General features: G+C 40.2%; 1 protein-coding gene across 2 annotated transcripts in view; it reads right to left on the reverse strand.

Moving 5' to 3' along the window:
- Window positions 1-11,628, reverse strand: part of MYH15 (myosin heavy chain 15) — a 56,172-nt gene extending 44,544 nt beyond the window's left edge. For both annotated transcript variants that reach the window (XM_067546212.1, XM_067546213.1), the window contains exons 1-8: window positions 11,511-11,628; window positions 9,400-9,503; window positions 8,365-8,508; window positions 6,978-7,134; window positions 4,176-4,203; window positions 3,106-3,199; window positions 1,519-1,539; window positions 875-967 (exon numbers count right to left, since the gene is read on the reverse strand). In XM_067546212.1, coding sequence (XP_067402313.1) covers window positions 875-967; window positions 1,519-1,539; window positions 3,106-3,199; window positions 4,176-4,203; window positions 6,978-7,134; window positions 8,365-8,508; window positions 9,400-9,503; window positions 11,511-11,601 — 732 coding nt within the window. In that variant the 5' untranslated portion in view covers window positions 11,602-11,628. The remainder of the gene's footprint in view (window positions 1-874; window positions 968-1,518; window positions 1,540-3,105; window positions 3,200-4,175; window positions 4,204-6,977; window positions 7,135-8,364; window positions 8,509-9,399; window positions 9,504-11,510) is intronic.
- Between the last annotated feature and the right edge of the window lie 12,146 nt (window positions 11,629-23,774).

The following is a 23,774-nucleotide window of genomic DNA, read 5'->3' on the forward strand; positions in this document are numbered from 1 at the left end:
TATCTCATTAGATTTTACCCAGATTATTTATACTTCAGTTGATGCATTCCCTATATAATCATTTTCAGTCCCTGTGTGGCAAAGAGCTAGTACATGTGCACTTCTCTCTCTTTTTAAGTTGTGTTCTTTGCTGCGGCATTTTTTTTTATATTGTCAACAGTATTTTTTCTTGATTTGATCATTGTTATTTACACTTAAATCAAGAAGCAATCCAAGTGGAAGAAATGAGAGATGTTTTAGAAATAGAATGGATACAGGGGCGTGCACAGGAATTTAAATTTGAATACTATTAGAGGGGCACCTTAAACACATACAAATGAAAGGTTCGTGTGACACCTCCCCCCACCCTGATTTCTTGGGATGCCTCTGGCAGGGACACCCAGCAGCGAGGAAGCAGCAGCTTCCCCTGGCAACATCACTCTCTGTGTCCCTGCAGCCTGGGGAGGGAGGAAACACCAGGGTGTCTGGCTGAATTCCTCCTCTCCCCACCTGTATAACTGCAGTCTGCTGCTTCTCCTTCCCTGCTGCTGGAGTCCCAGTGCTGCTGCCTGCTTTGCAGACTGCCCCACTGAGGTGAGTCAGTGGGTGGAGGCAGAGGCAACGCATGGGTCCCCAGCAACACAGAAGGAGAAGCAGCAGCCTTAGGGGTGAGGGGAGGAGGAGCTCAGCCGGCAGCCAGCCGCCTTGCTGCTTCCTCCCTCCCCAGGCTGCAGGGACACACAGAGATTTGGGGCAGGGAGGATGTGCCCTGCTTGTCCCCCTTTGTGCACTCCCTTTTAGGAATACATTATGATTATTACATTACACATTATTATTACATATATTATAAAGAAGGGTAGGTTAACAAGACGTGAGAACGACCATCTGGACTTACAAAACGTGAGGAGTTGTCATTTCTCAGTGTTTTGGCATTCCCAAAGGCTTCTAAGGCTGGATTTGCTTGGATGATTTGATCTTCCAAGTTTCCCTAAAAATCAAATGGTTGAAACACTATTAAGAAACCAACAGCAGAGAAACACAGTACACAAATCTAACTCAATTACAGTAAGTGACTTAGCTCACAGCTGTAGCTAGCATAGCACGGACGGAGCACAAGAGCAGGAGACTCAGCCCGCTGTGAACCCTAACAGCTCTCTTTTACATTTTATGCCTAATGGCAACGGAGAACAAGTAAACCAACCCTGTTTTTGAAGTGCTACAATACAAGTGCACATGGAACTGTGACACTACAGAATACAGTGAGAAGCATTGACTAATAACAGTTATATTAGCATTGATTGAAGGCACTTAAAATTCCTAATGGGTGAAATTTTCCAAACATAGCTAGAGCATTTAGAACTCCGCAGAACTCCCATTAATTTAAATTAGCTTATGACTATGTGCTGAAGTGAATTTAATTTGAATAGTCTAGGCCCAAGGGAATAACAGACAATATAGCATGGAATGACCTTCCCTGGCAAACTCCGTACCATTTTCAGATTGAAAATATAAGACAAAATAGTAAAGTCAACTACTTACCCCAGTCTTAGTGGCTGGTTGCTAACAAAGCAACAACAACAACAAAAAGAGAGAAGAAAAAGGGAGACATTATGATTACTAATGTAAAGGAGTTTATGAAAGACTGTAAGATTAGCAAGGATTAAAGATCTAGTCAACACAGAGCCGGCAAGCTCTAAACCCGTGCAGTGTGTGAATCTTACACATTTTGTGGGAAGTGGCGGCTCACTGATAGCCCTTCCTCTCCCAGTGTGCACCTCTGGTCTCCCTCTGCTACGGTTACCCCCTGCTCATGGCACATCTTAGAATAGGAAAGTGTGGGTCCAACCTGACTTGTTCCCACAATCCCTTTTCCAAACTGGCTGCCCCGAATGACAGAACAACAGACAAACAGGACACAGAGACAGGACATGGCATCAGAGAATAAAGACGAAGGGTTGAGAACAGCTTTAGAAATGTGGATCCTGTGGCATTTGAACTTCTGGAGCTGTAAAATCTATTATTGATCGTGATGAAGACAATGGAGATAAAGTGTTACCTCATTGATCAAACTATGGCCAAACTTCTAATTTCAGTCTCCAAATTTGCATGATCCATTGTGTATGCTCAACTGACTCCACCCCTCAAAAGCAGGTACCCATCTGGTTTGTGCATACCAGTCTAGCTACGGGGCACTCAGCCACCTGATACGAGTTTTGCATGCACAAAATGAATTCATGCATGGTTTTCTGTCATCCTCAGTTACATGTACAAAATCAGGGACTGACTGACAATTGGGCCCTGTATATGCAGTATAAAGGACTCACTTAATCCACCACAAAAGTGTATTCAATTTAGAGGGAAAATGAGTCAGTTGTTGAACAGTGCACAACAACACTACGCAACAAAGTGAAGAATACAATATTCAAATGGAATTCCAGGCAGTCATTCAGGCAGAACTTACCCAATTGGAATTTAGGAGAGCTGGTTGAAAATTTTTTTTTTTTTGACAAAAAACCCCAAAACAAACAATAAAATGCTTTTCAACAAAACAAAACTTTTGGTGAGAAATTTTCCAAGTTTTTGACAACCAAAAACATTTCTAGGTGTTTTTGTGGTGTGGTTTTTTGTTTTGTTTTGTTTTTTGTTGTTATTTTTTTCCAATGAACACCCAAAAAATTCTGCAAAAAAAAAAATTGAAAAATTGAAAACAAAAAGTTTTTTCATCTAAAATATTTAATGGAAAAGAAAAGATATTTTTTTAACCAGCTCCAGAATGTAGTCAGGACACCAAGGCTAATGGTTTCTGGTAAAAAATGCCATGCAGTTTTTAATAATCACAACTGGTAGAAGCTTTGGTTTTACTGTATCACTTGGAAGGCAGCAGCTTCAATAGAATGATACTTCTCTAACACCATGTGGGGGAACACTAGTGCTGACTCAGAAGACGACATTAACACCTTTTCCCCAACCACCCTGACTTTTCCTTTTGGATCTCCTGTCCAAGTAGTGATCATGCCCGCTGCTGCTTAGCGTGTGAGATCTGATGTTATGGGCACAGACTCATAAGGTTGGTTTTGCACAATAGGAAAATCTTGGCAGTCATGAAATAGCCTCTTGCATACTCACACTCCTTTTACCAGGTTCCCCGAGTGCTGCTACGGTGGCAAAGTACTGAATGACACGTTTTGTATTCACAGTCTTGCCGGCACCAGATTCTCCACTAAGAGCAGAGGGATAATAATGACACTACTAAAAACAGCTGTAGTCAATCCTTTCATCCTCCAATCCTGCCAACTCTTCATTCCAGACAGGCTTGTCTCAGCTCCTCATTGAGCTCCTACTGCTCATGCTTGGACTTTTGAGTGGCAATCATACAACAAACTGACTGACTGAACAGGGATGAATGTTTGCAGTAGCAATAATGAATTATTCACTTGACTGGGCTCAGAAATGTATTAATAATTTGCACTGTGTAGCGATGTCCGTCTAAGTAGATTAAGCTTCATTAACAATGTCAAGTCCAGGTTGAGGTTAGGTGAATGTTACATCCAGTAGGGTAACAGACCCAGAAAGACAAAGTTATTAGCCCAACATTACGCAGCAAATAGCTGGGTTGTGACTAGTATCCAGAGCACCAGGCTCTCCATCATGTGCTCTAGGCACTAAACCATGCTCCTTGCTTTAATTGTCCTAGTAAGCTCCCTCCCTACACCTGTCTGCCTAACCAAAATGTTTAGTTTAAATACATTTTGTGCTGGTGAAAGTTGCCAAATTAAACACTTTGGGAAAAGAGGTCTTCTCTTTGCCCACAGAACAAATAGAGCAAGGGCAGCAACAACACAAATTTCTTCTGTGCTGCTTGGACATGAAAGGGCCATATCTAGGTGGTTAGAGCATAGGTCACAGTCACTCAAGTCCTTTCACACTGGCTACATCACAGCCATCAGATGGCAACGACTTCCAATCACTTAACTTAGGTCAAATTTAAAACAGTCACTCTAGAAGTAAAAGGCTGTGTACTCCAGTCTTAAGCACATTGGAACTGGAGGTTTGGGATGCCATTACCCTGGAAACTGTTCTGCATTCAAGAGTTAACTGAGTTTCCTTCCCATCCATTCACAGATATTGTGTTTCAGGAGGACTTTTTTCTTTTTCCAGTAACAGATTCCCACACCAGTTGAAAAATAAACACTTACGTGATCAGCATAGACTGGTTCTCTCGATCTAAGGAAAAAGAAAAGGAGGAGAAAGGCAGGTCATTAAAAGTATTAGACAGTGAGAAGAAACAAATGGAAAGATCCAATCTGTAGAGGCCAGTGTAAGGTATAGCACTACATTAAATGCTCCAGTGCTTTGTCCAATCCAGTTTTAAAAGTCAAGTAACGTTCATTCTGCCACCTCCCCTGGGAAACTATACCATAAGATAAAAGCAAAATGGTTCCTCCTATTCATCCAAAGCATAGCTTTGCTCACTTCCATCTGATCCTTCTGCTCGTGCCTTAGTGGACCACCCTAACCAACTCCTCTCCTTCCTCAAGGTTTACACAGAAATGGTTCTTTTATCACTGTAAGTGCACTTAGAGACCACAGTACATTAATAACTCAAGTTTCATTGTAGACTATAAAAAAAGAACTTTAGCCCAAATTCCTCTTTGTTATAATTCCACTGACTTCGGTGAGTTACACCCAGGATTTATTTGGCCCATTCTGACCATACTTGTACCATTAGCTGATAAACCAACTTCTCTTCATAGGCATGTTTATGTCAACGTCTCCCTGTCCTCCACTAAAAAGGACTAACGATTGGAAGAGAATTCTCTTCCAATTGTTAGTCCTTTTTTGAGAGCAGGATCTGTATCTTCTTAAAAAAAAAAAAAAAAAAAAAAAAAGCCTGCTAAAAATCATATGCTCCAGTAATTGCTCTTTTGCATTTCCCCCTGTAGTAAGATTTACTCATAGTAGCTGGCATGTGTGCATCATCACTGCCCTCTAATGGAAGGAATCAGACTTGACAAATATTTATTGCATTGTCTCTAGTGGATATGAAGCCTAATACTACTAATTACTAATCAGATTTTCCATTAATTCAAGAGGCAGTGCGTGGACTTCGTGCAGAAGATCCAGAGTTCATTCCCCATGATTAGGTGTTCATATTTCACAGCGATTAATGTAGAATAGGTGCATAGATGATTCATGTGTAATTTAGACAGCAACCTCGGTATGTGTGTAGTAACAGCCATGGATTTATTGCTTTCCGTCATTTTTAGCTCTGGTTTGGTTTCCCTGCATTTTGTTAAAGTCCTCTGCAACCAACTATTGTTTGAAAGTGAACTGGCATTTCCTCAACAGCAGAAATATTACAATCTTCAGGAAGCAATGAAAAGACAGACAGCTCCGAGCATTGATTCAAGGATTTCAGGCAAGCTTCATCAGAGCAAAAATCAGATACTTATTTTAACATAACATATTATGAAGGTGCCCATGAATCTAGAGTTAACTTCCATTTTAACTCCTATTTTTCCTCCTCCTCTAGCACCTCATTGGAGTAACTGATTTCTTTGAGCATTGAGATGCTTAAACAAGAGTGTAGGACACTTTTTTTCCTGAGAAACTGGAAGTGGCAAGATTAAAGAGGTTTATTTCCTACTTAACTGAATGCCTTGTATTTACATGCCTTGTATTTTTCCTCAAGGTCTCATGATTATTTTTTTGGCCCTCATATTTTCTGCAGTTGTAGATTTCAAAGCTCCAGTGGTTACACAGAGACGGCTCTTCACACACTCAGCACAGGACATTCTTAAGGAATGTTCATTATTAGGGAGTGGAACCATAGAGAATACAGGAGATCAAATTCATTTTATCCAGTTTTATTGCCTGGAATTTATTTGTTTTCTAACCCTTGGTTGGATAAGCTTCTTCTTCTTCTTAGAAGACTTGAACAAGCACTAAGGCTTTGTAACTCTCTGATAGAGGGAGCTATAAACAGGATCAGAGAATTTTAGGAACTGTTGAACTCTTTCTTTTTGGGCCACGTAAGCCTTGTATAAGACAGTCTACGAAAAAACCCCGCTATTGTAAGATCTGACTGGGTGCAGAATTTAAGTTTAATTTTCTTGTCTCGTGCACACAGGGTAATTGCATGAGCGTGTGCATTCCCAGTTGCAAAAGGGGCTGTCGGATCCTTGTCTGCCTTACTGGATTGCTTCTGAGCCAAGGTTCTCGCAAAGGATTTTGGAACAGGGTCCCATTGAAGCATCAAAAAAAAGTGTCCCGTCTCAAATAAATATGACACGTCTATGCAGATATTGGAATAAGCAGGCTTCAAATCTGGTTAATGAGTGTTTGAGTAACTCATTCACACAAGTGTTAGGGAAAATGGAACTCAAAAGGAGGGCAAACATCATAATAGTTGCAGTGGACTAGTATGCCCTTGCAGCTTAAGTTTTCTTGACTATACTGACCACCTGCAAGCCAAAGCTATGCTTTCAGGCATGCGCATGCATTGTCAGATGTATGCAAGAGACGTCTCATCCCACAAATATTGTGATACAGGAACTTGTCCCTTCTCAATTCTGATAGAATTCCTGCACAGCCAAAGCCAATTTATTTTTAAGTTTGAGTGAATATTCAGGGACTTTTGGGCAGCATTACCCAGTTCTATTACAAACGATGATGTATTTTAGCCCTCAAAATACCCAGGTATACAGGTATTATCCCCATTTTACAGACAGAGACAGTGAAGCACAAAAAATTAAGTGGCCCAAAGTCAGACAGCAAGTCAGTGGCAGCGTCAAGAATAGAACCTGGGGTACAGACTCCCAAGTCCCCTTCTTCTCAAGGTCTCAATCCAGTACCCTTTGTGGAGTACTTGGATTCTCTGTGCTGATAGGTTTCATTGTTAAAATTCTATCCAGTTTAAAAAAAGAAAAAGAGGCAGTATCGGTTACCTAGGCAAAGTAAATTCAATTCAAGTCTGAAAAGCAAAGGATGCTACTTACTGCGCAGCATATCGTTGTATGCATTATCTGCAATGGAGAAGATGTGAGGAGGAGCCTCTGACCGCCTCTTGCCTTTGTATGCACTAACCACCTCCGGCTTGTAGACTGGAAGCCATTTGTAGGGATTTATAGTCACACAGAATAAACCTGAATAGGTCTAAAAAGGAACCCAAGATGGAGAGTAAACGACCTTTATATAGAATGAGATTTAAGAAAAATCCATCCGTTGTCAGTTCTAATATCAGTCTTACATAGTGATTTTGGCCCAGATTTTCAAAAATATTTAGGCACAGCTCCGCTCAACATTAAAAAGGCTAGATGACTTAGACGACTAAGTCCCATTTTCAGAAATGAGTTAGGCACGTAGGATATGTCTACACTGCAATTAAAAGCCCCTCGGGATTGTGGGGCTCAGGCTGTGGGGCTGTTTCATTGCAGAGCAGATGTCTGGGCTCACACAGGAGCCAGGGCTGTAAGACCCGGCGAGGTGGGAGGGTCCCAGAGTTCAGGCTGCAGCCCCAGCCAGAACGTCTACACCACAATTAAACAGCCCCTTAGCAGAGCCCAAGCCAGCCACCAATGGTCAGCCAGGGTGTCTAACTTCAGTGTAGACAGAGCCGTAGGAGCCTAAGTCTCACTCAAAAGTCACTGTCCTTTGTCCATTGATATTAAAGGGCTTTACAAAAGGAAGACAAGCATGAACCCTAGCGTACATATGAGAAACTAAAGAGCAGAGATAATTCTGCCTTGAAATATGCACAAGCAGCTTCCAATGACTTCAGTCAGAATTGCATACATCAGAATGAGGGCAAAATGTGGGCCTGTGAAGTTAGTTGCTGTTGAAGCTTGTCCTTGCCGCAGATATAAATGGCATTGATCTTTCTTTTTGGGGAAAGTACCAAGGACGGGTTGAGAGCCAAACAAGATAGAGGGTGAGGCTGCAGAGAGTAAACAGAAAACCACCTTCCCTCACACCTGCAAAAAATCCCCAGTTACATATATTTTAAGCTTGAGCCACTAATGCCTAAGAAACTAGGAATGTCTGTGGTTTGGAGGCTCTTGGTTAGTACTGAGAGCAGTATTAAATGAACCAGGTCTCCAGTGTTTGGCTGAGGAGAAAAATATCCCATTGTCCATTCCGCTGCCCCTCCTCCCCCCTTGAGGCAAAAAAAAAAAATGTCTTTGTTTATTTGCTTTTGTCTTTAGCTTTAGGTTCAGACACAAAATTGACCCCTAACACATTTTCTTCCTGACAATGTGGGAGATAACCCCACTTTTGGGGTCAATCATTGCTGGAAGTAGAATACCAAGTACAGGCAAAGCTGTTCACATCACGGCATTTATGTAATACATTTCAAAACACGTACGTTTCACAAATGACCCTTACATAAATCATCCAGTTGCTATAGCGCCTGTTCAGATTGTGTAGCACAGATGCCTCATTAAGGTGGGTCAACATAGCCATGTCCTCAATCATGTCAAACTTTGGGGGGTTCATCTGCTGAACATCATCTTCTTTTACCGTAATGGTCTGCCAAGACAGAGAAATATAACATGGCTGGTAACCACTATCATCTGGTCTTTCCACACTACCTATATTAAAAAAGCCACAAGTGAGCTGACAACATACCTTTAAAGAGACGCTCATATGTATTAAGGATTCCACTTGGGGGTGGATTGACTATCATATTTTTTAACAAGTAGAAACTAAGCATTACTATTTTTAATTTATTTCTATTCTGATACCACTCAGCAGCCGCAACTGAAGTTGCAGCCCCATTGCGCTGGGTGTGCACAAACACAGGGTGACAAAAAGTCCTAACTACACAGGACAGACGGGGGATAGGATCGGAGGGGAGACAAAGGCACAGGGAGTGGATAAGGCTTGCCCAAAAGGTCACTGAAGAAGTCAGTGGCAGAGCCAGGAATAAAACACAGGTCTCAGTCCCAGTACAGCACATCCTGCACACTACACCACACCGCCTCCCTGGCAGGCTCTTTTACTGAAACTTCAAGTGATTCTGTCAGACCACACACATTTCTGATTCTTTGGGACCGCAGAAGATATAATTCTTCAGATCAACCTCTTTTACATACACGATATTGTTCATTGTTATAGGTAACAGGTGCCAGATGAGCACAAGGCAAAGGAACAGGGAAAGAAAGACAGAGGTGGTAAAAACATGAAGTTGTATGATCTTGGAAATCATTGAGTACAAAGCAGTTTAATTTTTTTCTTCTGGGGTAGGATTGGTCGGTTGCATACTTTGGCTCTTCAGTACCAGAAAAGAGAAAATGTGCAGAAAAAAACCAAAACAAAAAATAAAAAAATCGCATATGAAGCTGTGGTTATTAACTGGCTTGATTCTGTTTACACCAACCATCATGCATTGATAGACAAATTAAAAAAAAGGTTCCATACCCTTCCATCCACAGTCTCAACAGTGACTTTGGCACCAATACTCTCTTTAACCTCAGCTTCAACATAAGCTTTCTTTTCATCAGGAATCCAACACTTCTTCTTCCCTATGGAATCAAACAGAAAACACATTGTATGGCTATTGATTAATATTGCTAAAATTACTTTCACACCGCAAGCATATTGAACCCCTTTAGGCCATATCACACTCTCAGACCAAGTGCTTAACATCCACCAATAGCCAAGGGAGCTGCATGTGTAGATGCAGGGTATAAAGTCTCTTAATATTACGTGTATGTTTCTCCTTTGCAAATTCAACTTTGCCCTTCTATAGATCCTTTCATCAGAGTATGTCAAAACATTTTGCAAATGTTAAATAAGCCTCAACAGCCCTGAAGATAGGTAGGCACCATCACCAACTTACAGATGGGGAAAACCATGGCACAGATGTTAAGTAACTTCTCCAGAATCATACAGCAAACCACAGTCAGAACCAAGAATAGATCCCCTTGCTTCCCAGCTATGTGCTTTAACCACACTGTAACATTCTGTTAATTTTATGTCTACTGTTTATCATGTAAATAATAGAATCGTAGGACAGGAAGTGTCTTCAAGTCCAGTCCCCTGCACTCAAGGCAGGACTAAGTATTAACTAGATCATCCCTGACAGGTGTTTGTCTAACCTGCTCTTAAAAATATCCAATGACAGAGATTCCTCAACCACCCTAGGCAATTTATTCCAGTGCTTAACTACCCTGACAATGAGGAAGTTTTTCTTAATGTGCAACCTAAACCACCCTTGCTGCAATTTAAGCCCATTGCTTCTTGTCCTATCCTCAGAGGTTAAGGAGAACCATTTTGCTTCCTCCTCCTTGTAACAACTTTTTATGTACTTGAAAACTATGTCCCCATTAGTTTTCTCTTCTCCAGATTAAGCAAACCCAATTATTTCAGTCTTCCCTCATAGGTCAAGATTTTCTAGATCTTTAATAATTTTTATTGCTCGCCTTTGGACTTTCTCTAATTTGTCCACATCTTTCCTGAAATGTAGCACAATACTCCAATTGAGACCTAATAAATATGGAGTAGAGCGGAAGAATTCATTCTCATGCCTTGCTTACAGTACTCCTGCTAATACATGCTAAAATGATGGTTGCTTTTTTTTGCAAGTGTTACACTGTTGACTTGTATTTAGCTAGTGATCCACTATGACCCCCAGATCCCTTCCTGCAATACTCCTTCAAAGGGAGTTATTTCCCATTTTGTATGTGTGCAATTGATTGTTCCTTCCTAAGTGGAATACTTTCCATTTGTCCTGCTTGAATCTCATTCTATTTACTTCAGACCATTTCTCCAGTTTGTCCAGATCACTTTGAATTTTAATCCTATCTTCCAAAGCACTTGCAATCCTTTCCAGCTTGGTATCTTCTGCAAACTTCATAAGTGTACTCTCTATGCTATTATTAAATCCCTAATGAAGATATTGAACAGAACTGGACCCAGAACTGGTTCCTGCAGAACCCTACTCAGTATGCCCTGCCAGCATTAATAGTAATAACATGTGTCCCAGCTACAAGTATTTCCTTACCTGGGCTTGGAGTAACTGGACTAGCTTCAAGATGTCTAAAAACGATTGTTTTCTACTATGAAATAGTATAAATAACTTATTGATATACACAATATATCCCTCCCAGTTATCTATGTATTTATATTCCCACTTGTTACTCTACCTCAAGATCCTCTATGAATGGATTGCAAGAAAAAATAAGTTATGGGAAACAAATCTTACAAAGTGAGGCCTGCAGACTAAACTCAAATCGTATACTATCACTAAAAAGTGAAGTTCACACATGATTTCAGGTGGATATGTAAACACTGGAGCTACAATGTACAGGTTGCATAAATATAGATGAAATAGTCAAACCAAAGTAATTATTTTTTTTATTACAGTAGTAGCAGTGTGCTATACTTTTTTACAGACAAACATGAAAAAGTCCCTCTCCAGAAAAACTTACAGTCACAATGTTCCTAATTTGTAAATCAATTAAATATTCAGTTGCCAACTCTTTCAGGTCAACAGCCCATCAGCAGAGGAAAACATATTCTTGTTTTACCTTCAAATGCCACAGTTTGTAATATCATTATCTCCTTATCACTCTTCCTCAGGAAGGGCGCAGCCTCCCCGAAATCCGACATGTCCATCATCTTGGTGAGTTTTCTAGAGAATGCAACCTAAAGAGAGAAGAAATGGATCTAGTCTACAAAATAGAACATACTTCTGTTTCAGAACAAATCTGAGACATGATCCAAAACATACAGAACAAAATGACAGGATGAAAGCTGTCAAAGGCAGCTGTAATAAGAGTGGCAACAAATTTCAAATGCCAACATGACAAGGCAACCAAAGATTTTGGGCCACATTGATTCCTCAGTTAACCTCTTCCCTTGCAAACTCTTTGAAGTCAATGGAGTTCTGATGGTGCCATAGCGGTGGATGACAATTTTCTCCCTGGGAGAATTCGGTCTAGTATTTTTTTTCCTGGCACAAATGGTAAACTCTAACTTTAAACCAAAGTTCAGTAGACAAATGGAGATCTTAGCTCCTGCATGTGAAAACTGATGTACTTCAGTCTTGCTTGAGAGTCATTCATAATAAAGTGCCATTTGAGGGGGAGATTTTCAAAACCACTCAGCATTGCCTAATTCTTCTCCTACTGAAGTCGCTGGAAGTTTGCTGAGCTGTTTTGAAAATTCCATTCCATCTTCCTAAGATTGCTTAACTACTAGAGGTTCCATGTAAGTGTGTTTTTTTGACATGCAGCTTAAATGTTTTAGTGTCAACGCACATTGTCTTACAATCATTTTCTTGATGCAGACAAGTGGTCAGGCTTAATATGTACTTTTGTTTTCTCCGATGTGCTGTGCCAAAAAAATCTGAAATGTGGGACGCCAAACAAACTTTCATGTCCTGCCCATTTTACTTAGCTAAATATTTGTCATTAAAATTCTCAAGCTAAATCCTGTAGTGGGCACTCAGGCAAAATTCCAGCTGAGCTGAACAAGGGTTTTGATAGACCAAGAGCTACAGGGTTAGACTCTTCATGAGAGTATTTTTTCAGCCTATGTTAAAAGCATTAAGAAGTTAAATGGTAAAAGCAAAGTTACTGGGGATTGAAATGACCCCAATGCTGAAAAAAAAAAAAAAAAGACAGCATGTGAAATATGTTAGTGTCAACGAAACTAATGGAAAACACAAATATGTAAAAAATAGTGCAAGACGCTTAGAAGCTAGTGCCCATAATACCTCTGTCATTTGTATTGCTAAGCTAAGGTGTAGTCACCTCAAGTCAGAAGCATTTGATATAACGGGAACCTGTTAAGCATTCCATATTAGAGCACACACGCATTACCCTGTAAAAACAGCATTAACACATTCAAACAATATTTTAAAATGTATTTTCAAAGTCGTGGACCAAATTCATCCCTGGTGTAATTCCACTAAGGTCAATGGAGTTACACCAGGAATTAATTTGTTCCTATATATTTATGGTTGACCTTTTCAGAAAGATGATATAATATCCAGCTCTAGTACAGTAGCAGGCCCAGCTAGGATTGGGGAACTCTTGTTCAGTATACTGTATAGACAGGCAATAAGAGGAAATCCTACTCCCAAAGGTTTTCCAGTCAAATTTAACAGATCTTTTCTTGCTATTTTCTTTTAATCAAGCTGCCATAATTACATACTTTTTTATGCCTCTATAGCTGATTCTTGCAACAGAGTGTCACTTCAAAAACCTTGCTGATTATGCCAAGGAAAACAGCTGAAGAAAAATTTGCAGGCGGCTTAAGTAAAAAGCAACCTATCTTTCAGGTTTTATTATTTTTGTTTGTTTATTTTACAGAATTCTGATGAAGCCAAAAAATCTCTCCAAGCAAGGATCAGTCTCTGGACACATTCCCTTCATGGAGCTTAAATCCTTAAACACCAAAACAACTGATCGTTTTTAGCACAACACAACAGTACCAACAAGGCAGCTGCATCTCCAGAGTTCCCTGGTCTAACTGCCATACAGCAATTCATTTTTTTCTCCTGAAACTAGCCCAGGCTCTTTTAAAGATACTGCTGACAATTGCTTCAGTGTCAGTCTGAACTGACTGAAAAATCCTGCGGTGATTTCACTGGGGAGGGGTGCATCAGGGTGGCAGGAAAAGACCTGTCATGGCACCAAAGGTAGGTCTAAACTGCAATTAAACACCTGTGGTTGGCCCAGGTCAGCTGACTTGGGCTCATGGGGCTCTGGAACCCGCAAGCAGGAAGTATGCCCGAGACTGGGCTCCATCCTGAGCCCGAAGGCCTACACAGCAATTTAACAGACCAGCAGCCTATGCCTGGTGGGCCCGAGTCAACTGACGCAAGCCAGCCAGAGGTGTTTATTTGCGGTGTAGATATATACCACAAGAAACTTACGCAACCACATCAAGTCATGTACTGAAACGGAATTGTGACAAGAGTATGCGTGTGTCATTCCATGTTGAATAAAAGCGGGGTCACATTTATATTAGCCCAGTATATGATTCTATAAGTCTAAAATATAAAATCAGCTACTTCTATACCATTCACAATATATATATTTTTGCTCCTTATGACAGCTGTTACCAGGCTTCTTTCTTAGTTCCTAGGTGCACTATTGCGTTACACCCTGCCAACTCTTAGTTAATACAGGGCAAGCATGTAAGAAAAGCATTTTACACTATTACAAAGCAGCGCTGCTAAAATTAGGGTGCAAAATCCTGTAAGACCTCTGTGTGCAAAGATCCCATTTATTTTAAATGGTGTTCTATGAATGGAGGTCTTGCAAAATTGGGCCTTAGCAGGTAGGTAGAATGTAATAACTTTTAGGAGGCAACAAGACAAAATCATTACAAAAGACAAGAAACTGAAGTTATTATTCAGTCCATTGCATCTATAAAAATATTTTTTTAAGTTATCTATCACTGAGAAGCCTAGCTCTCAGTCCATCCTAATCAGTAATAAAATAATAATACTTCACACACTTGTATGGTGCCTTTCATTTGAGGGACTTAATATTAGTTATGCCTCACAATACCCCTATGGAATTCCATAATATATCCATTTTAGGAGTAACTTATACACAAAGCAGTTAAGTGACTCATCCAATGTCATCAGTAACTCAGTGGCAGAGCCAAGATTAGAAACTAAGAGCCCTAGTTTACCAACTCCCTGCCTTTGCTTTCGCCACTAGATTACAGGGCCAGTGAAGTCTGACCTGCAGGAACAATGAAGGCAATCATAGTATATATTTGAAATGGTACCCAAACAATTCTCAAAGGATTGCATCTCAGTTCAGGCTTAAGAATTCCTTGGGTAGCTGAGCTGCTTGAAAGTTTGAACTGCATAATTCATAATCTCCCTCAGCTGTTAGGGAACATGGAAAACATGACTTGCGTATAATAGCTGATCAGTCGTCCAGCTGCATAATAATGAGGACTCTGCAGTTTTGGCTCTTCCAGTTGGCTACATGAATAAGCAAACATTAGGTAGAGAACATTTCAAGAGCAAGACATGTTGGCTACTTTACCATTAAGACAGTATCCCAAGGTTACTAGTAGAGTGCTGTATATTTACTGACAGCACTACTAAAGCCTTAATCTGGTAGCAGCATAAAATGAGCACAGTGGACTACAAGTAAGTCTGTTTAGAAGTAAAAGAGATAGGTACCTACCCTGTAAAGCAAAGAAGAAAAGTATCAGGATTCTGCTCGATGCAGACTTTTTATACCCCTTCCTCAAGGTCAATGGTGATAACGATTTAAAGGCATCATCAGTACTTTTCCTTTGTTTCTATATTTGTCTACTGGGTCCTGGAAGAGGAGGCAATGCTACAGCAGTGTACATGTGAGGGTATGCTGGGAGGAGTGGCATGCTATTGAGTTGCTTTCCCTATCCACTCCATTCTTGCTACATGACTTCATGGAATAACTCCCATCATTGCCAAACTGCCTGTATTTTAACAATGGCAAGCGTTCCTTTTTTCTGAGAACCTCATTGCAGTTGGCTAAAAAGAGACATAAGAACATTCAGAGGTAATTACTTTGGAAAATAAATTGCCCAGGTTTCTTACCCAAAAGATAAGTGATCAAAAGGTGTTTTTGGTTCTATGTGCCTCTAGGGACTATGGACCAAATAAACACTGTCCGCAAATAAAGGTAGGAACTGATTCCAGGTCTCCTGCGATCTCCAGTGCCGTAAGCACCAAAACAATCCTTCCTCTTACTTTCATGGCACCGAAGCATCAAAACCGAGTCCCAGGATTTTGGGCCTCTCAATTGTATGCAATGGCTAGAGAGCAAAGATGGTGAAGACTATAATGTTCCTATCTGAAAGGTTAAACAGCCTCATCCTTGGTAGTATAGAAATTAAATGTGAATGCTTCAAGAAATTCATATATGGAATGGAAATAGTCCAGGATCCGGCCCTCTTGTGGTAAACTCAATGCCTGGATAGTGCAAATACCCTAAGTCCACATCTCACTTTGTTTCAGCCCATAAAATAGAGAAATGAACCAAAATCCCTACAACTATAGAGATATCAAGGTTTATTCGGTTCACCAGGATAGCCAGTTATTTGGGTGTCTTTGGGTTCTAGTGTAATTTGAATGTACAGTAGTAGTGGAATGTGAAGTTGCAGACAATGCTGGTTGATTGCAAGGCAAGTAGTATAATAGGGCTCCGATAAGTGTTAATTGGAAAACTGAATTCCAAAAGTTAAAAAAGTTAAACAAACATCCAGTGTTATATTCCTAGATTTACACTCAGGCACTTATTTTTGCTTGCCATCAGACTGGAATAAAAAAAACTTACAAATTGAATCTGCTTTTTTTAAGCTGCTGTCCTGATGGAATGGGCAAGGACAGGTTACAAAGACAAGGGGCGCTCGTGAAAAGAGATAGGTTCACAGAATAGATAAGCTAATAGAGGAGATGTTGATGTGCTATGTTTTGAGAGTGTGGGTGCTTTAATGACAGGATATGCTTAGTGTTCCAAGAAGGGAGGGACATCAACCCTCACAGGAAAAGTTACCAAGTGATAGAAAAGCAATACTCCTTAGCTAGAAATTGGGTTAAAAGGAGTTAAGGAGCTAGAGATGGTCATTTAAAAAGAGTAAAGGCAAAACTTTCAATATGTTGTTCAATTTGGATGCACCCATACAAGCAACATGATTTGAACACAAAGCTAGTGATGTGCTCCAAGTCCCCTATTGTCCAAGCTGCTGTGGCAGACGTTTTTCACATTTCCATTAAACCAGTTTAATTTCAATCCCTCTCTCCCTCCACTGCTCTAGAACTACTTAGTCCTTTTCAACATGAAAACACTGATACATGATAATCCACACAACGCTAGGGGGAATAAAAGACTTGCCTAGCACCACAGAAGAAGTCAGTGGCAGAGCGGAAAGAACAACTCTGCTGTTCCTGGCTCCCACTCTTGTAGCTAGGACACTGTACAATTGTTTAACACAGTTTTTTTTTCCCTGATCAACCCTATACTCCAGCTATCCTGTGCTCAGCCCTCAAAGATTTGTTCTAAGGCCCTGCACTTTGTGATTTTTTTTTTTTAAATATCTGGCTCAGAACAAACAGTTTTGCTTAGTTGGATTGAGACTATTTAAATGAAGAATGAATGAATGACCTTGTAAAACTTGATTGGATGCTCCTGATAGGGCAGTGCAGAACGTGATAGATTGCATGCATCACCCACATTAATGTTTATGGGGATACTCTTAATATGCTACTGAAGACCGGGAATGCTATAGCATTACACATCACTTATGGCTGGGGGCGCAATACACACGTTCTCTTCCCACATCTTCTTTCATACTCTGTAAATATATTTCCAAACACAAAATTAAACACTAACAGGTTCTTAAATTAAAAACCTGCCTTGTACAGAGGCTATTATTTTTACATCTTCCGTTCTGCATATATTCATCATCTTTACAACTGCGTTCATATGCAGAACAGACAAAAGGCTATTTCAGCAGCTGATGCCGATGCCATTTCATGTTGTGTGTCACTTGAAAGTGGCGTAGGGAGCACTGGGCCCAGCGTGATCAGTCTCTTTTCTTTGCAAATGCTGAGAGGATGGGTCACTGCACATTTGTTCTTCTTGCCTTGTTGGGCTTCTCTCTCTTTTGTGTCGCTACCCCCTAGAATGGACAGCTTGATTAAGTTTGGTAACAATGACAAACAAGGGCATGAGCCCCTGCAAATCTACATTTAGAAAGGTTCATACTGCTCACTATTTTTTAGTAGATGGTTAGGTTTGGAAAAGGAGGAACTTTGATAAAGTGCACTTGTGACTAACCTATTTTTAATAACATTACACACTGGAGAAGAATGCAATAACATTTATCTTCTCTAGACACAGATAGTGTCAACATGGATGCCATGGTCTTACTCAGAGAAGTTGTCATCTGGTTTGTGTAATAGCCCATTTATGACACCTTACTGTTTTTGAAAACACAAAATGCACCTTGTCAAAGGCTGGCTATCCCTTAACTCATGACATGCATAATACAGTCTGTTCTTTAATAGCATGCCTTGGAAATCAAACAGCTTGTACTACCCAAGAGAGCTCTGCATGTTAGAGGGATGCTATTGCTAATAAATTGGTATTTGGAGAATTTGTCTTTTGATTAATGACTCCTTGGATCACGCCATAAAATAAGCTGAAAAAGGGTATTCCTCAGTGAGGTGCACCTACCATAGCTGTATCTGAGGAGATTTAGAGCCCATCATTTACCCAAGGGTCTAGCTAGGTCACTGCTCATTGCTGCTGGTGCATTCACAAGTGAAGGGTGTTGCATTAATTTAGATGGAATATACGAGCTCCAAGAGTCAAAGATGCTTATATGACCATGTCACAGTCCAACATGGAACAGTTATAAACAAGGTTTGGTATACAGAGACCTCAAGCTCCTTAGTACCATGGCAAACACATTATAAATCCTTTTAACCCTTTTATTAAAGATACAGAAAAAAGGAGAGAAGACAGGTGAAGACTTTGAAATGTAAAGTGTTAAGTAAAGCTTTCATTTTAAGATCCCTCATTCCCTTTCACCGGAGTGAATTTTTAGAAGAAACCCCCACATCCCTTAGTCTGACAGTCTTTTAGATGGTATTAAATATGGCAATACTGTCTTTTGGGCAGAAGAGAAGAAGTTAGTTGAGATGGGCTGGAGCTGTTGTTGTTAAACTCTGATCCCGTTTCCTGGAAGACAAGAAAAGACAAACACACAAGAGGGGAAAGAAAAGAACATCAGATACAGAAAATGCAGCTTCTGTCTCTGTTGTTGACTTTCAATTGCAACCTCAATGCTGGAGAAACACAGACACAGCACACAATCTTATCAGCCATTCTGAAATGTGGCAAACTTGTACCAGCACCAAGCTGTTGAGGACATTGCATTTAGCTGCCTTGCTGGCCCGAGGTTCACAGTAATGCTGCAAAATATGAAGTCTTAACTGGCTAAGCCAGACTCTTCTTAAACAGAGGGCAAAAGGAGAGGGATAGGAAAGAAACAAAACAAAGTGGGGAAGTAAAAAACACACGGGGGGTGTAAGGAGAATGATAAAGTCTCACATCCCAGGGGGTGTTTGGGAGTTAGCCAGAGCCGGTGGAGAAGGGTGATGTCATCTGGGTCCTCTCTTGGCCAGCCTAGTCATGACATCTCTGAGGATCAGGACAATGAAGGCCCAATAGCATTACAATAGATCCCAGCTGGGGTCCCTGGAGAAGATGGGGCCGACAGTCCTCATGAAACAACTCATTTTTTTCCCCTTTTCAGTCAGTCACCATTGAGGTAGTGAGTTTTGGTTCATTGATTTCCAGTCCCATTCTTCTCTTACTTACCAGACATGGTCCTAACACAGTCCCTCAGTTATATCAATAGGGCTTTCTTGTTTGGACTAATTCAGTCTGTTCCCTGTTTGCACCTTTCCCGATCAACACGGGTTATTGTGACACTTTATAAACTTTTATCCACTTTCCCACAGTTAGGCTCACAAGTGGGGTAAATTTGTAGACTCAATTATTACAACAGGGGACAAATAAGAAATAAATAAAAGTAGAGCAGTCTGGTGTGCTTCTTCAGATATAAAGCTTATCAGCATAGAAGTCATTCCATGGTGAGAAAAATGTTTAAGCCACATAGAGATGGAAATTCCTGGGTATTACGTATGACCGGGCCTTGTTTCTGTTGTGAAGAATCTTGGTTTAATTCTTTAAGGATTTGTGCTCTTTAAGATAGTTTTTGGAAGGACAGTAAGAGGGGTTAGAGCTAAGACTGATGCAAAAAGGAGAATAAGAGCTAAACACTGGGGGGGAAGAGGGGCAGAAAATCAGCAAGTATTTTTTTTAAGTGGGTCCAGAAGCTCTGCTACATTAGTAAAAATAAGCACAACAAAGCTGACATTATTATTACACAAAATTAAATTACAAAACATGATTGTTATATTAGGAATGTGTAAGGTTGTTAGATCATATCATTAGCACTAAGGGATTTTTTTTGCACACCCCCCGTATTTCTCCGAAAGAAGCAGGCATTCCAGGCAGCTTTCTAGGAGAACACAGAGTCAAATGGTTGCAATGACAAGAAGCACCAGTTCTTTCTGCCCACTATAGAGAAATGAGTTTCACAATACTTATTTCTGAAGACTTAAAATGTCATCAGTTTAAATTATGTCCAACATGTACGATATTGCTGCTAGCTAGATCGGTTCTTGGATGCACAGCAAGCTAACTACCTCTAAGAAATATATCTGCTCTTGCCTACCCACTGGGTAAACAGTCCCCCAGTTCTCAATACTGGACAGCCAGATCCTTTCTTGGGGATAATATTACCTTCCCCATCTGCTCCTGTTAATCAAGACACGAAAAGGCTAGATTCCAAACGCTAAGCAGATATGAAGCAGTGCTCAGGTGTGGTTGCCAGATTGGTCAGCGAGGCTCACCTGCACCAGCTCCCTTCACTGAATGACCATGTGCAGCTAAGGCAGATTACAGCAGCCCTGCTAAAATGTTTACGTACAGCTATCACTGTCAAGAACCACCACCTGCACTTGGTTACTCCCAAACAGCTCACAAGAGCCATTTATAATTGCAAAACAGTTGACTTTCAAGGCATTACAGGGACTCTCCATCTCAGTTTTTCCCTATCTCTAATGGATGCAGCTGAAAGCTATGTCTTTGTATGGGGTGAACTTTCAGTAAGTTGCATAAGAACACATTCTGTCTAAGAAAGGATTTTTCCATATAAAAACAAGAGACAGTTTTTAAAATAGTTACTTTTCATTAAAAAAGAAGAAGTTATAATGTTGTTAGTTTGCATAGCATTTGCAAACAAAAATGTGTTTTCCCATCTTAACAAGCTTACAAAAATCAACCGTGGCCTAAGAGAATACAATATGAAATGAAAATATAAAACCTCAAAGTAAAATAATCTAACAATATATCAACTTCATGCCACAAACATCAAGTCTGAAGGACACAGTATCTGGCACATAATAATGCGCTACGTTTCATACTGAAGTCCCCTATATGCCACTTTTCCATCCCAGGCTAAGCTAATATACATTTCAAAGCTGTCATTGTGCTTCCCCCCTTGTTGACATTTGATTATTACAGTATCTTAAGAACTTCTAAATAGGTCATGCCTTTAACGGGATAAATCAGTTTCAGGAAGTGAGGCTGACAGAGTTCATAAGCCTCTTAATAGTGATTACTGACATAGATGAATCCATCTGAGATTCCAGTGATGGACTTCTATACCCACTAGAGAAAAAAAAGGAGAAAGCAGCAAAAACTGGCGCCAGCCAAACAAATGGTTCTCAGCTTTTTAAATTCTGCACACTTTCCCAAAAGAAAGGACTTAATCACATTCCCTCTTTTTCATCTTCTCTCAAAGCAAAAGTTGTCCTCCTCCTTTAAATCTCTCCTCAGATTAAAGCTTTTCCATGCTCCAATACTTTTCATTACCCTACTCTGAAGGTTAATTTTACTCACATGAGACCAGACATTAATTTATAGGACATTTTTAGAATTATTCTTTAAACTTTTCTTAATCCAATCTTTTTTTTTAAAAAAAAACACCTTTGTATAATGAGTGGGTGTTTTTCTTGAGTTGTCGACTGCGCTGCATAGTTTCTAAATTGACTATGACTACCTATGGAAAAGACCTATCCATGAGTGTAAGTAGTTCAGGTTGTTCTTTTCATTATTCATTATTTGGCAAATGAGATTTTATGGAGACAAATGCTAGCACCTGGCCCATTCACCAGCATTTGTAGGCCTTGCTAAAGTTCCTCATAGCCTGAACATCTTCTCTAGCCTTGGCTAGCCAATAACGTGATGTCATCCACACACTTGAAGGTTTTCATTTTATGATCTACTTCAGAACACAGACCATCTCATTACCCTACCTCCACCTATCCCCTTGCTTGTGACATTCTTTCTGCTGAAATGGTTCACACATACAGTGATAAGGAGCACCATCCTAAAATACACTTATGCCTTCAAAAATGAGAGATAGTTCAGCTGCATTCCTCTCAGTGCCAATATCTGCCTTGGCATATTCCACTTGGCTTTGTTTTTTACATCAGGTCATCCCCTTCAGATAGGGACAGAAATAAGAATAGTCCACGCTGGTCCCCTCGTTCTTTTGAGCATAACATTGTCAGGTTTATTCCCTTCAGCCACGCCATGTCAAAGAACAACCTTGCCAGCAGCCAACTTTACATACGAGTTGATAGCTGTGTCTGGCTGAAGCCAATATCAGATTGTACCACACGTTTAGAAAAAAAAATAGCAGTGACAGTTTTATCTGTGAAATAATGTCTCTATCTGGGTATTCTGAATACCTTTGCAAGTGCCAGAAAAACAAAGCTTCCATTACTTAGATTACAAGGCTTACATTACTTATGTTGACATTAGACATCAAGAAGAAGTAATGGCAGGAAGCAGAGAGAAACATGATTTTCCCTTTACATAGAAAATGGATGTAAAGGGAAGATATATTTTTATTTAACTACAGCTGCAGAGAGCTGTCCACCTTGTCAGGAAACTCAGATATTAAAGTTCCTCAAAAGCAAATCAGTCTATAATTACCAGAAACTTTGCTTTTCACTGTGAGCTTGAACAACTCTGCACTTCTAGGATATTCTCAAGATCTCACAAGGGTTTCTACTCATATTACCTCAACAAACTTCATGAGGGAGGCATTATGGTCTTTTTACAGATCAAAACGATCATAAATAAAGCAAGTGGTATGAACAGGAAGGAAAGCAGGGAATGTAATGCTCTGACCAATGAAGCACATTCCCTCCCAAAATATAATGTTTATAGATTAAGACTAGACACCATGAATTCGCTGATCCATAATCTATGCGCCAATGGGCCTTTTACATTTGAGAATTGCTAGCTAAGAGTAAGGAGTTTGAGCTGATCTGAAGGTCAATCCGTATGCTGACCTTCAGTGGAGTGCTCAACTCCACTTCTGCCACACTCAAATATGCTCGTCACTTGTTTCCATACAATGAGTAATAAAGGTGAAAAGTTGCACCTCTAAATATTAGTTAACACAATAACCAACAAAGGTCCTAAACTGAAAGAGAATATTCCGTCCTGAATCTCCAGAATCAGCTTCTTCTGAATGGAGCGTCTATATTTTCCTTCTTTCCTTTCAATCTCGCATGGATATGCCAAGTCAGGGACTAGGTTGGTTCTTGTATTGAAAGCCAGGGAGAAAAGAGAGGTAAGCTAGGTAAGGTAAGGTTCAGAAAGGAAAGCCATATAAATTGAACTCCAGCATATTAAACTGCTCGACAAGTCCACCGATCTAGCATAATTTGGCTGCAGAACAGAGCAAAGAACTAAACTGCTTGAGGGAGTACACCATAAGTTCAGGGGCTGAGCAGAGCAACAGAACTAAACTGCGGGGTATTGGAAATGGGTTTAAGCTGGCAGCAGACACACAAGCAATCCCATGTTGTACTGTGCATGCCTGAGACTGAGTTCCACTTTGAAGGTTTTTCTGTTAATGCTCGGATCAGAGATCTGCTGTGATTGGACATTACAGCTACAGTCAGGTAGTTCAAAGTCAAGTTACTTTTGGCAGAAAAGGAAGCACAATTCAGTTTTCCAACCACACTAGAGTAGGATGTGCAGCAACTTGTAAAGCCTTACAAACTTTCCACATGCAGCTGCTGCTGCAGCAGAACAGTTTGATTTGATTTTAAATGTATTCTTATCACTGAAAAATTAAAAGGATCTTTAGAGAGAAAAAAAATACGCAGAGAAAAG

The sequence above is a fragment of the Emydura macquarii genome, unplaced genomic scaffold (genome assembly GCF_026122565.2).
Source record: "Emydura macquarii macquarii isolate MOO-44397 ecotype Brisbane River unplaced genomic scaffold, CSIRO-AGI_Emac_v2 contig_1119, whole genome shotgun sequence".
NCBI classification, from domain to species: Eukaryota; Metazoa; Chordata; order Testudines; family Chelidae; genus Emydura; species Emydura macquarii.